The sequence below is a fragment of the Acanthopagrus latus genome, chromosome 1, assembly GCF_904848185.1.
Source record: "Acanthopagrus latus isolate v.2019 chromosome 1, fAcaLat1.1, whole genome shotgun sequence".
NCBI lineage: Eukaryota > Metazoa > Chordata > Actinopteri > Spariformes > Sparidae > Acanthopagrus > Acanthopagrus latus.
Genome location: NC_051039.1, coordinates 13,390,991 through 13,407,194, shown reverse-complemented (window position 1 = coordinate 13,407,194; position 16,204 = coordinate 13,390,991). Strand labels below are relative to the sequence as shown.

General features: G+C 40.1%; 1 protein-coding gene across 16 annotated transcripts in view; it reads right to left on the bottom strand.

Annotated features, from left to right (window-relative positions):
• The window catches only part of LOC119022406, a 231,860-nt gene that overhangs the window by 53,836 nt on the left and 161,820 nt on the right, over positions 1-16,204 (bottom strand). For 4 of the 16 annotated variants that reach the window (XR_005075914.1, XM_037103262.1, XM_037103273.1 and 1 more), the window contains one exon: positions 8,093-8,305. The exons of 9 other annotated variants lie outside the window; for them this stretch is intronic. Coding sequence is in view for 3 of the 7 variants with exons in the window: in XM_037103262.1 (XP_036959157.1) it covers positions 8,093-8,154 (62 nt within the window). In the remaining 4 variants the exon portion in view is untranslated. Of the gene's footprint in view, positions 1-7,233; positions 7,866-8,092; positions 8,306-16,204 lie in introns of those variants that run through there. 3 more of the 16 variants (XR_005075930.1, XR_005075931.1, XR_005075910.1) reach the window with 1 other exon arrangement.

Genomic DNA, 16,204 nt, shown 5'->3' with positions numbered 1-16,204 from the left:
TGTACCAAAAAACATTTTCATTAAAGACACCTCCGTAATGTTTGCTCAGAAGCTATCCCTTTCTATTCACTGTTCCAATCATGACTTTTTGAATACTCCCCCTTACCCATATGTTGAGAATGTGTGGCTCTTCTACAGAAAAACAGTAATTCATGATGATGTGCTTTTTCACTGACTGGTTGAATCAATGTTTGTGACTTTCATGTATATAATTTCAGAAGAAAAAAAAAAAATCAAATATCTAACACAGTAATTGAAAATTGGGAAAAATGTTGTTGTATACTTTTAAAAGAAGCCAGCTATCCTGCTAATTAGATGCCTTAAAATATGTCAACAAATCCCAGGGGAAGACCAGCAGTTTACAATGTTCTTATCTTCTACATAGTTCCTGTAAAAAAAGAAATTCAATCAAATGTATATACAAATACTATATAATATCCTAAAACAGCTTGGTAATAGTAGTTTTCAGCAAATCTAACTCAAGCAAAATTGTTGCTCAAGAATATTGTCACCATTGTTTTGACAACAATGGGGACTTTTGCAACACAATAAAAAAGTAATATTATAGGATCAAATCATTGTTTCTGGTCTACCTGCAAGATCGAATGATAACGAGAAACCCACCACACTTGTCTTGAAATCGGTGACTGTTTATCATAAAACTGCTGCATGCACATCTAATTTTGAGAACTCTGGAGCAGTGTCACCCCAGTTTTTCTGTGTCTTTTTAATCACTTAGAAAAGTTTTAGTTTTAAAACTGCACTATAGTTCTCAAAAGTCTTGCCATGTGTGAGCAGATGAACACAAGTGCGCAGCCACCATCATGCACAGGTCCGTGGCAACTTCAGGCGGCGTACAGCTCAGAACTGCATTGGTATTCCAGCTACAATTGTCTTCACTATCGTTGGTTCTCCAATTTATAAGCCTCCTCCACCACAGTTCTTCTGTGTCCGAGCACAAATAAAAATCTCTGGCTGGCACACTACTTGATCAAGATGGTGTTGTACCTGGCTTCTCCCCTATCTGTATTCATGGGACAGGGTGAGCACACATTTTCAGAAACAAAGCCACTGCACCAGACAGAAAGCTCCTTCCAAAGCTGGCCTCTGAGCCCACTGGAGAAGGCCAGACGGGGTGCTAATTTTTCATAATCAGTGACAGTTGCACTGATGTCAGAGCTTAAGCAATCACTGAGCACAAGCGCAACTTTCTAAAGAGGCGTCTGACTGAGTGACAAGGGTCTGAAGGGAAGAAAGATGGAGTGGGACAGAGAGCACGAGCGCGTGTGACATGCTGAAAGAGAGAAACGAGAGGCAGAATGCAGAGCCGCTAATGAGGGAGGGGTGGACGCTAATTAAATTTGAGAGGAAGTCTCAATGTGAAACTTTTGGTCCAAAGGCATGTCCGATTAAAGGGGCCTCTCCTCGAACATGGTGCCTCTTTATTGCTCCTCGAGAGGCGTTCAATTAAATTGGTGGTCACGCATGAGGAAGGTGTTCAGTAAAGCAGACAGGCGTGTCGACGCGACCGTGAGAGATCTGGTGCTCACTGTGATAGGTGTGAAGTGGCCGAGCATTGATAGCTGGATTAAGCACTTCATTGGATGTATATAAAGAGGACAGTTTACTAGGAAGAGGAAGAAGAAAAAAACCTTGTCCTCCACTCCTTCCCTCATGTTGGTGTTTTCTTATCCTGGTTTCATTTTAATACCCTTATCTGTTTTCCCCATAGTTCCCATCCTTACCCCAGTATAAGTACTGTAAATGGACTCGACAGTCTCTGGGTTGCATTTGTCATAAGCCCGTACTGTACATGAGCATATTAGCCCTCCCTGCCAGACGAGTCTGGCAACTTGGCCAGACTGTGAATCATGTCTGGCGTTTCTCATCTCTCCCTTCTGTTGTTTCAGGATTTAAAATGAGAATGCTGCATTTTTTATTTTTTTAAAGCTGCCAAAACATATCTTTATATCAGAGGAGAAGATGCTGCTGCCGCTTGCTTTGATCGAGTCGCTGGGTTCAGGCAGTATTAAGAAGACAAGAAAAGGGGGATGGAGGAATAGACCAGCAATAATCGCTGATGTGTGTTCATCTGTCATGGAGGATGTACAAACTGTCACCACCACCTCAGATACCATCTATGGATGTCTGTGTTTGTTTGTTTGGTTGTTTTCCTCAGTAGCTCAGGAGCATAATTGATGAATGACTGATGAAATATGTGACCATCTCATCTCCATTTTTATAGAGAAAATCAGACTACACAAACAGGAACATACTGCTTATGTGTTATGTTATGAAATGTGGCTGGACTATGAATATTTGTGAATTGTTGTACTGACTGGTTTGGAAATTAAAACAACATGTACAAAGAGTCATCTTTGAGAAAGAGACAGTCTCTGCATGAAACTGAGGGTTAAAGAGGCCATTGGCATTTTCGCAGTGTGACCATCTTACTAGACTCATCTGGCCTGTGAGGTAATGAACATATGTGCACATCATTAACGCATGACCACACACACCTCACAGAAACTCAACACAACCGTTTGTCTGACTGCTCAGTAGAGCTCAGACATACAGCTTGCCTTATGATAAGCCGTTGGAATCTTAGCATGTTGACACATTTTTCTCTCTAGCCATCGGACATCATGATATAATATAACAGTCACAGTCTGTACGTCTATCCACTATAGATACACAAATAAAATAACAAAACCAACAATCTATAGCCATGCTAGCAGCCTGTGAGCTGTGCTAAATATTAATGTCAGCATGCTCGCACGCCCAAAATGACTTTCATATTTCCATTTAGATGTACGGCAAATTTAAATCTAATTTTGAGACGACTGCAGAAGAAGAGGGTGCCCCCGATATGATTAAAAGCACCTGAAACTGTGAAAAACAATGTAGGAATCATTATGGAAATGTGACATTTCTGTGTGGCAAAAAATCTGGCAACGCTCCGTTAACTTTAACACACTGTGAAGGTGTACACACTGTAGGGTAGATCTGAAGACATCCATGTCAGCGTTCTAAATGAGAAATTAAATCTGGAATGTTTTGAAACCAGTGAAAACTGTGATTTACTGTATCAATGGCTTTGTGCAAATCTAAGAATACAGCAGCAATCACCCCTCCTTAGTCCAGCTGAGATTTTATTTGCTCCATCAGCTGTAATGTAGCTGTTTCGGTATAGTGTTCGGGTTGGAAGCCAAACTGCATTGGAAGTAGGCCAAAATTGCTCGTATTGAGATACGCTGTCAGTTGTTTGATAGCAACCTTCTCAGCAACTTTTGATAATACTGGCAGTTTGCTTATAGGTCTATAATTGCTGGCTTCATGACGGTCTCCAGACTTATAGATAAGAGTTACAATGGCTTGTTTTCAAGCACTAGGGAAAGTATTCTGTTGATGTGACAGATTAATTAGGTGAACAATGGGTGAGACAAAAGCATATTTTTTCAAATAAACATAGTGTCAAACTGGAAAGCATCTCTACATTTCAAGCTCTTTAGGGAGCTGATGCTACCTTCCGTGACATTTCTTAAAACCGAATGGAGAACCTTATCTGTAGTAGTTAAAGGAACAATATCCAGTAAAGACTTAAGGAAAGATTGGCTGTTGCCTCTCTAAACATTTACACAATTGATCATGTGACCACTTGAGAGCTGCCGTTAGAGGTTACTTTCAGGTTGGGTCCTAATGTCCCCCACTAAGGCCGTCAGCCCTGAGCCCTCACAAACTTAGAGGACATCACCTGGGAAGTGTTTGAGTTAAAGAGGTCTAATGTGGTCTAATATGAATGGGACAGCACTTTACAAGATTTCACTTTAACTCGAAGATTTTAGGCCTTCTTTTAAATAAACACTATAGCCTTAATTTCAACAAAAATGTACAAAACGCACACAGACATATTTATTCAGAGGTTTAAGGGCAAATGTTCCATATTGTTTCAAAGGGTTGTTACTGAATCAGCTTCAAGAGAAAATATCAGATGTAGAGTAAATGTATTTTTGTGAATAAAAAAAAACATCACACACAGAAAAATGAATGCTTCAAGATGCTTCCACTGCGTTTAATACTACAACAATACGAACTGTGGGTAGTTCCTATGGGGAAATGCAGAATCGCACACTTACGGAAAGTGGCCCTGTGCTGTAGGGGTGTGCGAGCATACCCATGGACCTCACTTAAAGCCACACTGCTCTCTGCTACTCATACTGTAGAAATGCAGTCAAACAAAAATAATGAGCAATTAGTCTTATTCCAGCATATTAACTCGTCACGTAACGCTGTCCTTGCATGTACATGTAGGATGATTTGTGATGTGCGACTATATACGCTGTAGCTGCCACTGCGGCAGAACAGCTGCTTTTTTTGCTGATCCAATCATACACAATTAGTATCTCCAACATAAACACTCTGCTTTTTTGTCATCTGTCTCTGTTGCTCGCTCGCTCTTACACACACATACGCACAATGGCATGATCCCCGCCAACTCCCTCCTTCCTTTTATTAACACCACTTGCCTATAGGGAGCTGGCAAAGTTAAGTGAGCCCTCCATCTGTTAAATTAGAGAGTGTCAAAACTTTTTGCTGCTGAGTGATCCAGAGACATAATCCCATGTCTCCTTGGGTAATGAATTGTACTCATGCTAATTAGCACGCACGTGGCCAGCAGTAGCAGTGAGAACGTCCTAATCAAATAGACTTATGGTTTTGTCATGTCTACGGTTTCCCTTCCCTCTGTGGGGCTGGTCGGTTTGGGCCTTGGCTCAAACCTGTGCTGCTCATCCCTCCCCGTCACGTCCCACTGAAGGCAACTTTTTATTGGACAGTATAGAGCAACGTTACGCATTAGCAGAGAGAGGCAGATGGCACGTAACAACGGCCCCTTGTTTGCACTTGAACCGGGGCCGTGACAATTACATGGTACATTTTTTTCCACTGCTGGAACAGTTTGGTTTTTAGTGGGTTCCTTCAGGCAGCGTGTAGACGATAGCACATAGTCCAGAATTTAGAATCTCAGAGCAGAAGAGCACACATAATTAATAAAAAATGAAAGACAACATCATGAATAGACAAATAGCTGTCGAGAAAACAGCATTTCTCGCCTCAATATTTGCATCTTTTATGTATGGGCACTATCAGCTGGTGCGAGAGAGTCCATGGAGTGATAGAATAGGAGAGTGAGAGTGACACAGAGAAGGAGAAAGTCTTCAAGGGTGAATGGAGCAGGGGTGTCTGTGTTGCTAAACACAGGCTATAATAGAGGCCAAGGATTAGATGGCAAACTTTATACCCCTGCACCCACAGACACACACACACTCATAGACACACACTGCATTCCATCAGGGCTTTATCTGGCCTTTTATTTGCCTTTATCGAGCATGGCGGAGGCAGCCCGCTCAGCGTTAACAATGTCGGGCTAAAGTCATTTCACACAACACTACTTGGTCATGTAAGCTGACAACTTTTATATTCCCTTATGTCCTTGGCTTGCTCTGTCGTGTGGGCTTATCAGAATCGGAGAGTGGCGCAACCAGTTGGGTTTCAGCACCAAGACGTGCCACAGAGTGGGGTAAATTGTGCTAATTTCAAGCCTGGAGGAACCATTACTAGGAGGAGAGCATAACTCGTAGTGGCAGACAAAACTGCCGAGAAAGAGGGAGCACACATTGCTCATGGATCTACTACATGCTGCACTGGGTTTAAGTGTTCAATACTGGCCATCGGTGTGCATCAAAGCTTTCACATGCAATTTATTCTTTGACAAAGAGTGGGTGCATGTGCATGTGTGAGGTGACGGTGATGCTTTTGGGTCGGGGGTTTAAGGGGTTCATCTGCACAGTCTTTTAATTAACCTCGTGGCCTGTTACTATCTACACGGCCTGGTCTTGGCTGACCTTACACCGATTTATGCAGCAATAAAAGTGACAAGGTTATGGAAATACAGGCTGATGCGGGACGTGACAGAGAGGTTGCCGGACCAACCTTTAACAGGCTGACAGAGGCCATTATCCTTGATGTCAGATGAAGAGGTGGGAGATGGAAATGCCCCTTACATTTCATGCTGGACTGGCTGCTTAATATCGGGACAGCAGCCACGGAGATGGACTAATGGTGGACAGCTGAACATGTTCTGTGGACGTAAGGATGACTCACAAAAATACATCTTAAGCAGAAGAGTGATGAGGATATTTTGAATGCAGCAGACTATTTAGGGTGAAAATTTCAGATGAATTTCAGACAACATGCATTTTGATTTTTCGAGTCAATATTTCATTTATTTTTCATTTTGTAAATACAGCATTTTTGTTTTTCGATGGAACTGTAACTAAAGATTTTTTATTAATAATAATAGAACATTAAATTTTGGCTTCAATCTCCTCTATGATCACCAAGATCATGTCTTCCAAAACTTTTGTGTTCTTCTTTGGTCCATGGCTGTTCCCATACTAAGGGGAATTCATAAAACAGGCTCCATCAATTTGAGTAGATGTGAGATTTATAGATCAAAGATGAGCAAGTAACAAACATGACTCTCAGGCTATGTTCAGTCTGCAAGCCCAAATCCATTATTTGGCAGATCAGGGTCGTATCCATATTGATTTTAGGAAGTCTGCAAAGCACAATGCACTTTGGATTCAAACCACATATCGAGGAGGTCTGAAATCTAATTCAAATCACATTTCTACAGAGATTCCTCAGTCAGGATGCTCTGGCCACTTGACATACAATACCAATGTCAAATCAAGAGTGACAGTAGTGTGTCAGAGCGGTCGGGCAGAATCCATCCTGCTACTAACAGAGCAATGGGGGACAACACGGAGAACATCAGTCTGTGGACAGTCAGGTTGAATTAAATTGTCCGCTCTGCAATTGTTTGGAGGTCGAGATGATGAATTTCCATTTTGTGTGCTTCCGCGTTGACTGACGCCTACGTCATCACCACAGCAACCCATACATATCGGTTGGCGTCTGGAAACAAAATAACAGTGCTCTTCTTGATCTGATTTGAGAAACAAATCTGATTTGCCTTCAGTCTGATTTGCTTTCAATCTGATTTGCCTTCAACATAGCCTGAGAACCTACTACGTGTCTTTTTTTTTTTTTTTTATGTGCTGCATCTTTATACATCAAATGTCTGTTACCTTCATAAACTATCTTAACAAAAATGATCTCGTCTGCAGTGAACAGTTTTTTTTTCTCCATTAATGTAGAACAACTGCTTAGTCGAGTTTTTCTCTGTAGTCTTTATTCTCCATTTTATTACACAACATGCATACCAATATTGTCTCTTTCTATGGCTGCCACATACCATTAGGCTAATAGTATTGGATTTTGTCACTGAGTCATCTCTGCACTTTTTTTCCCCTCGATTTGTCCTTGTTTTACTTCTTCATCATTATTTAATCCTTAATCTGAAATGACACGGGGCACATACACTGCATGAATCACTTAATAGGGAACCTGCCATAACTGTCTTAAAACCACAGTGTTTATCAATTAAATGATAAAAACCAAAGGAGAGCACAATAATCCAATTCAGTTTTGGATTGCTTGTGGCTGGGCGGATCCAGTGGAGTGTTGATGCTTGATTGAATATCTTTTTTTTTTCCCTCTGCATTGCTAAATCAATTAAAAAATGTGATGTGGTTCCGTTCAGCAGCATATAATTATCTTGTCATTCCAGTTCATTAGCATCCTATAAAGGACTCACAGCCCACAAGGTAACTGCCCATCAAACAGCAGGGCAGACGGCTACATAATAAGATGACTTGAGGGAAGCGCACTCGGGTCAAAAGGTGGGTCTCTTTCCCACTGGGGCTGCACACAGTTAGCCTGGGGGTCACGCTGTACTCGAACTGTGAGTCAAACAGATTCATGCAATATCCAGGGTTAGTCATGGGACACGTCATACTCTGAATGGTTGAAATATGGGCCAAAACTACCCAGTTGGACATCATATAATTTCATTTTTTCATGCAGATGCAACTGGAGCTTGGACTGCGTGAGAGGATGATATGAAACATATAGCATGTATAGCATGTCACTTTTAAATGAGTAACTCTAAAAAGGAGTTTGTTTTCACCTTTGTCTGTTTGGCGGCTGGTTTCTCAGTGGGATCACAAAAACGTCTGAACTGATTTCCATGATCTTGGATGCAGGATTGGTCTCAGCTGAGAAAGGACCACGTTAAGTCTTGATGAGGGTTCAGATAAAGGAACGGTTCCAGGATTTTTTTCTCTGAAGAGAAGTCCCCACGGTATGGGGTGTTATTTGCTTCTGCAATTCTATGTGTTTCCTGTAAAAACAGTCAGGTAGAGGGGGGACATGAGGAGGATATCGATTGGCATTTTGCAGTAGCCAAACACATTAGTGCTGAATGTGAATTACGTCCCCTGCCATGCAGCTACATGTCAAAGGAACTCTGTCTGACCAGTTACCTGAGGCTCCCACTGAACACGGCTCATTAAGTGATGAGAGCACATGGCAGAACTAACAGGACCTAATGCAGCACTGAAGACCAACAACGGTCAGTTTGACGATAGGGAATCCGATATCGAGGTGGATTTCTTGACAGGTTTTTGCTCCTGGCAACCCAAGGCCTAACATTAGTCATTTAATAGGACCGCCAAAGTTTACTGCACGACTAGACAAACAAGTGTAAACACCATAAACCACCTCAGTACTGGATTCCCTGTGGTCAAATTGGCTGCAGTTGGTCTCGAAGTTGGGGTCCGGTCCAGAAACTGGCCATGTTCACTTTGAGCTTGATACAGTTAGCAGCTGTTAGCGGTTATTTTAGCAACATGAGAAGCCATCTGTTCATCAGGACACTCCGTAACCTGAACAGGGTTCAGACAGAGCAGTCAGAAGACATTAGAGGGAGGTTCATTAGAAGGTCTCTTAATATGGTCTGGTTTTACCCAAATCAGTGAATAAACCTAAATTTGTGTTTTTGTACAGTAATCAGTAAAGGGCCTTAGAAACACTCCCCCCAGTGGTGTCGTTCAGCTAAGAAATCTTAGCACTGTTCCACTTGCTCACTGCTAAAAGTTGAGGATTGATTGATGGGTGGATGGATGGGTGACGGCATGATATTACTGGTTGAATTGAATTTGGTTGTGTGAAGCTCACATAAACATAAACACATTTGTTTTACAGGATGAAGACACATTGTGATTGCAATTTTTGGCATGCATTTCTGTGTTGAGTGAATACACAACGTGACCATGGATGTGATCTGATAGTAGTTAAAAAGGCATTTTTCATTTCAGCTTGACTTGACCGTTGTTTCTCTTGTTGTAAATCTATCACTCTTCAACAACACAGTAGAGATTATGATTGTATTGTCTTGTTGCCCTAGTGGTTGGCTGTTACAGATCTGGAGAGCTTACATTGTGGTGATGCGGTTTTTGGTGATTTACAATTTAGTGTTACAATGGTGTTACATTTGATTAGTCTGACATTATCTGTTTTTTTCCTCAAATCACTGATGAAGGGCATGTTAGAAATGTCAGAAAATAGCAGAACATTTATCATAAAAATCACAATTTCCTCAAGCCAACTAACAGTCCAAAACTCTGAGCTATTACTAATGACATATTTAGACGTAATACCAAGTGAAAGCTGCAAATCCTCACAATTAGAAAGAAATTGAAATGATTTAAATAATTAATAGTAAATACAGATTTTCAAGCCCACCCTTTCTACCAACACGTATACAACTGAAAGAAAACCTCTAAACTGGTAACTGACTATTTTGAACACACAAATAAATCATATAAAAACCCAAAATAAATTGCCAGATTCCAATGTGCGTTGCCACAATGATAATCATATTTGCAGTCTGGTGATTTCAGTGACTCGTGGTCCTGCAGCCAAACAGTTAAACAACGCGATGCCAAAAGGAAGATGGTGGAACAGACACATCACTTGACTTTACAAAGAGAAATTCAATGGTTGTGTTTGTATAGACACAGATTATCCACAGGTATTCGGTTACATCTTCGGGGTTTGCATCTTAACTCACTGCAGACTTGTTTTTTCTTCTTTTCCTTTCCACAGAGTTTGTTTTTATTTATGTTTTTGTCCTGCTCCATGAATAGCTTCCGGCAATGTTCATTGATCTGCGAGGCGTTGTGTCTGGATGTTGTTTTGGAGATTGGGCAGGATGAAGCAGCTTATGTAAGCAACAGTTGAAGTCATCAGGGGGAAGGAGAGATTAAGCCGCAACATCTATGTTAGAGGAGAAGCGATGAGATATTACCAATATCAACACACTCACACTGTGCTTAAACACATCCATGGATTCCAGAGCCCGGCGGCTGATAGAGACGCTGCTGCAGAATGGTAAATATCACGGCTCTGCATGAACATCTGTTCATAACTTTCAAACTGCTACATTACCAGCTGTGGAAATTAACTGGGAACTTGTGCCATAATGCCACTTAAGCTGGGGGGAAAAACGGGGGGAATCTATATATAGCATTTCAATTATTATCTGGAGAATTAGAATGTATATATGAGGGCTGTACATGCACAGTTCATAGATAGAACACCAGCAATAAATGGAACAACAAAGGATTATTGAATGTGCTAAACAATAATTGCATGCTTCAAGACTACAGAGCCTGGCGGACATCATAGGGAGAACTTTGCAGGACACTGATTAGTCAGTTCTAGTTAAATTAATTGCCTTAATATGCTCCCGTGAAGTAAGACTTCCTGCACACACACTGAGCAGAAGTACTGTGTTATTTAAAGCTGCATCAATGTATGGTTTTCTTACATTTTTTCGACCTCATTGCAAACACAACAGCAACGATTCATCGCCTCATGCAGGTGATCCGGTGAGTATGCCGGAAGAAAGTTTATTTTTTTGCACATCAAGCAGTTGCACAACAACATTACCATTCAACTGGAGTCGTGTCTGTGGCCACCAGAGGAATCCATGTGCAATACTCACTCTCCTGTTTTGGTCTCCACCTATTCCTGAGGGAAATATCTGGCTCTTCAGCTGCTAACTTTGTCAGTCTGCTGCTTGTTGCTGAGAACGTGGAGAACAGTCACACTCTCACAGAGCTGCTTTAACACCAGACCTTCATTGGGCAAATGGGAAGCTGTCTTGAATAAAGAGCGACTGCCACTCAAATTTCCCACATGAAATATAAAAAGATGAATAAAAAACATCATTTTTTAAAAAAACAATGTTTTACTGTACTCTTGGGACTTGTGGGATCTATTTATAGGGACCTACTCTTTTTTTTTTTTTTTTTTTACATAATGGGGTGGGGGAAAATGCTACTTGTTGTACTTGTTGTACTACTACTATAGAAGTTACTCTTCTCACTATATTTGGAACAAAACAAAGATATCAGAGGAATCACTATTAAAGGGAGAGAGCACAAATTGCAACATTTTGATCTACCTAGGACAACCAACATACTGTCTACCTAAACTGATGCACTCATTTGAATAATATGGTCAACTATCAGGATACAATATTAACGTAAGTAAAACTCACCTCCTTTCATGCCATTACAACCCACCAGGTGAAGTTACAAGCAGGTACCCCTTGAGAGTCCTTCAAATATCTGGGCTTAATATACCAAAAGACTTGGCGAAATTATTAGATTGCAACTGCTTGCCTCTACAATAAATGAATCAAGGAGGACATAGCAAGGTGGAACTTTGTCTCAAAACTCTACAGTCAGTCAAAGAAAAAGGGGAATGGGGCCCACCTTCTTTTAGAGATGATTATTTTGCGGCACAGATGAAAGCTATGATATGCTGGTGTAACCCATCATATGTTGCTCAAAGGAAAGGTATTGAAAAGAGGGTATCTTCCATTCCCATACAAGCAATCTTAGCCAATAATAATCTAAAAAGTCACATAAATACTACTGATAACCCATGTGTGAAATTTACTCTTAAAACATGGAAAACTGTTATAAAAGAATGGCAATCCTTAAATGGTGCATATATGACTCAGACTTTACACCCAATAAATTGGATACTAGAGTCAAGGACTGGACAGCTAAAGGAATAACAGCTGTATGTAATGTAATAAAAGAATGACAGTGCTCAGTTTTGAAACCCTTAAAGAGAAACACTCATTAGAAAAGCAAGACTTTTACTAGTACCTGCAGATGTGGCATTACATTTGTTTGAAGATAAAAAAAAAAAACGTGACTGAGACAAGTATGTGTTTGACAGTTGTTTAGGAAAGCATACAGTTCAGATACTGGCGGCAAGATTATCTCATGTTTGTATAAGGGTCTGTTAAATATTAAAACGCACTCATCCTCATATATTAAAACAAGCATCTTCTGGGATTTCTCTGTTATTAAAGACTATTGGAGAGGGATACACAAGGCCCAACAAGACATTTTTAAATGTGAAACATCCTTTGCGAGTAAAACCATATATTTTGGATATATAGCTCAAGACTGGTCAAAAGGAGATAAACTCCTAATTAATGCACTGCTGGCAGCTGGTAAAAAAAAGAAGACAAAAAAAAAAACTCACACACACAGGAGAGCCCTACTTTAAAAGCATGGATGGAAATTGCAATGGACATTTATAAAATGGAGAGGATAACAGCATTTGTCAACTATAAATCAGAACAGTTTGCTTCCCGCTGGCAGAAATGGGTTTTCTACGTAGAGCCTCTTAGGCCTGATTTTACTTTTACTAACCAATAAGATATTTACAAAGAAAATATCACTCCCTAAAGGTTCATGGTTCTTTTCTGTTTGTTTGTTTATTATGTGTATATACACAAACAAAAGGACTGAGAATTGTAGCAAACATAAATATATGGCGAATGCATATGATATTTGAAATGCACTTTGTGAAAATGCACGTCTGTCTAGATAATGAATACTAATAAAAAAAAATACAAAAAAAAAGTAGTTTGCCTATTTTGTGTGACCTTGTATTGATTATGTAATTTCTGATGATGGGGTTTTTCATTCCTCTTGTCTGTAATTGCAGTTCAGCCATGGGAACATTTAGCGTCCTCTTAATTTGAAGCTCCACATGATGAAGGGTTTCTTTACTATCACATAGGAACTCATGTTTGTTAATTATCTTTTATATTTCACGTGAATGATTGCCGATTCATGGCAGGTTTGCAGCCACTCCCCATTTAAGATGGTTTCCCTTTCTAAGAAACTATTACCTGTTGAAAATATTTTACCAAAACGTATCTTTTAATTGTATTTTTGGAAGTTAGACAGTGTGCAGGACTTAACGTGGTGGCCTGGTTCGCAGAGAACAGAGAAGCTCCGGTCAGAGAACACATAGAGGGAATGTGACATCATCCTGTGCTTGTGACACCGTTGACCCACATTATCTGTAACTTTATCTCCTATATCAAGTTTATATTCCCAGGAAAAATCCTAATACTGCATCTCAGTCCAAAATTAAACTATTCAGCCTAAGAGGCCAGTTCAGATGGTGCATAACCTGACTACTTCTGTCGTTTCACTTCAAATTGTCCACGTGCTGACAGCGCAAATTAGCAAGAGAATATGAACACTGAGCAGTACAACATTGAGTGTAGCATCAAAACTATATCAGAGAGTCAAGTAAACAAGGATAAATGAGGGGAGACAATAATTTTAGGCTGAGGGGATGGATTCAGTCATCTGAAGCACAGCCGCTAGTCTGTTAACAGTTGGGTTGCACCTCCTTTACTGGCCACCACAACAATTAACTTCACCCCTATTGCCACAATGTTGTAACTTAAACCAGCAGCTCCATTTTAATAGCTGGACTAAATAACCTGAGGGCACTATTCAGTGGTTCAACAACACAAATTATCAATTCAAGGACACAGATTAAGCAATTATATTATGACCACTGAACACCAATTATCAGAAAAATTCAAGCCTTGATACGTGCTGAAAGAAAACACATAATTAATTACCACTGACAGTTCTATTTCCCTACTAACATAATCAAAAAATGTTGACAAAAATAGATAACAGGCAACAAATTGTGATAAATTGTCAAGCACATAATACATAAAACACTCAGGAAGCCTGCTCATCAGCCACATGCATTGAGATTCTTAACAAGGAGTGACATCTACTGAATGAAATGATCAGGAACACATTGGTCTGTTTGAGATGGATGTAATAAAAAGATGTCCACATTTGCAGGTGAGTCACTACCGAGGTGATAAAGCTGCACTTAAAACAAGAGATGCCTTCGTTTTAATGGCCGTGTTACATCACCAGCAGGCAAAGGTCACTTCGCGACAGCTGTTTTGTGGAACATCACATCAGTTTCGAGGTAATTAATTTTTGAAAAGTAGCACGGCTTCAAACGGGAATGCTCCGAGGACACTGGTGACATTTTGGTGTTTGAAGTGATTTTGTTTTTCAGTCCATTGAACACTATATCTCTTAGAGAAATATTTAAGGGGATGACTGATGTTATTTCCACCTGTGTTAACATATGCTCAGTTTTACCTTTAAGTGCTGGGAGCAAAGAAGCACATCTTCCAGCCAGCCACTGTGTGCCTTTTAAAGTTAGTGCCAGTTAGTGGCTTCTCTCGGTCATTTTCTCTGTGTCAGAGTTTGTTGGAGAGACAGAAATAAACAACTTTCAGTCTGTCCAGAATGGGTTACAGTAGGTGTTGTGTGTATAACTGTGCTCTGTACAGTTTTAAGGGTAAAAGAGGCAAATCAAGTGAGAGAGCGAGAGCGAAAGAGAGAGAGAGAGAGAAAGAGATTTTTTTTTTTTTCAGATGACCATATTAAAATCCACCTTTGAAGAATTATGCTGTGAGAAAAGCTCAAAGTATATTTGTTCTAAGAACCACAAAAATGTGAATTCCAATAAAATGATGCCTTGGGACATTAAAATATCAGACTTCCATGACTCTATGAGAGATACCTGTTCAAAGCAGCAATGGTAATGAAATAAAAATGTAAATTGCTAACAATGAAGTCTGACTTAAAAATGAATGCAAAACGATTTGGGCAAAAATGCAATTTGGAGAAAGCGACGGGATGAAAGTCAATTACTAAACGCCTTTGCTGCCCAAAGAGATTGAAATAGTCAAATATCTTTAATGCACACAATTAAATTGCAAATGTGAATGTTTCCATATACAACATTTCATGTTGTATGTGTTGCTCATTTGACTTAGATAATGTTCAACTTAATACTGAATGTAGAATGTTTGTAATGTTGATATATAATATTGATCAATGGGTGCATTTGTGACAAACATTCAGCAAGTACCTAAAACGATTAACAGAATGTGAAGAAATGACAGTTTTGACATTTTATCAAATATGTCTATGTATTATGTTACATTGTATCTATAATATAGGTTAACCAGCTAGCCCTGGTCATCATAATACTAATCAGAGCTCTCACTAGCTGCAGAGCTAACTGAGCTACCTGACTTATAGCATCTACAGTTAGCAGCTGTTACTCTCGTAATATGCTGCCCCCTATTTGTATGAATTTGAGTGGACACCTTTTCTTACATATTGCACCTTTAAGGTTCATACTGTAAATAACGGTTTTGGGACTGTGTTTTTTTGTTACGTTGATTGTTGGATATGGTGTCGCCTACTTAGGCAATCGAGTAGTTAGGTTACTGTTAGCTTCAAGCCAAGGTAGCGGATGTTTTCTCACTATCAAATGTTATGCCTTTCTAAAAATGTTCAACCAACAATACATGGAAGCTGCAAACATCCAGAAACTGTTTAAGGCAGGTGCTGGACCAATAGAAGCTGAGCATGCGAAAAACGTGAAAAGATAACCACAAAATGAAACTCCGTATGTGGATGTGCCAATAAATTGCACTTACAGGGAGCTGTAGTGTGCAGACATTCCAAGTATTCTCTGAGGAGGTGTTAGAGGAAACGTCACATTATGATCGCTAAATGGGAGCTGTTAAAGCTGCAAGCAGCGATGAACAGGCCCTCACAGTCCATGCGCATCGGGGCATGCTGCCGTTGGAGCGTGCCGCGTAGGTGTATTCAGGGCAAGACCCTCTACATGTTTGAGCAAGTTGGAGTAGATGGCAAATTGTATGTGGAAGTTATAATGAGTTGATGGTTTTGTGGCGAAGCATCCAAATGGACCGTGCCACAAGGTGTGATGTAGGTGAAAGCTTTTGATACTTTTTGGGTCTGTGGACAAAACTTAAGTTTTTCACAGAGCCTCAGGG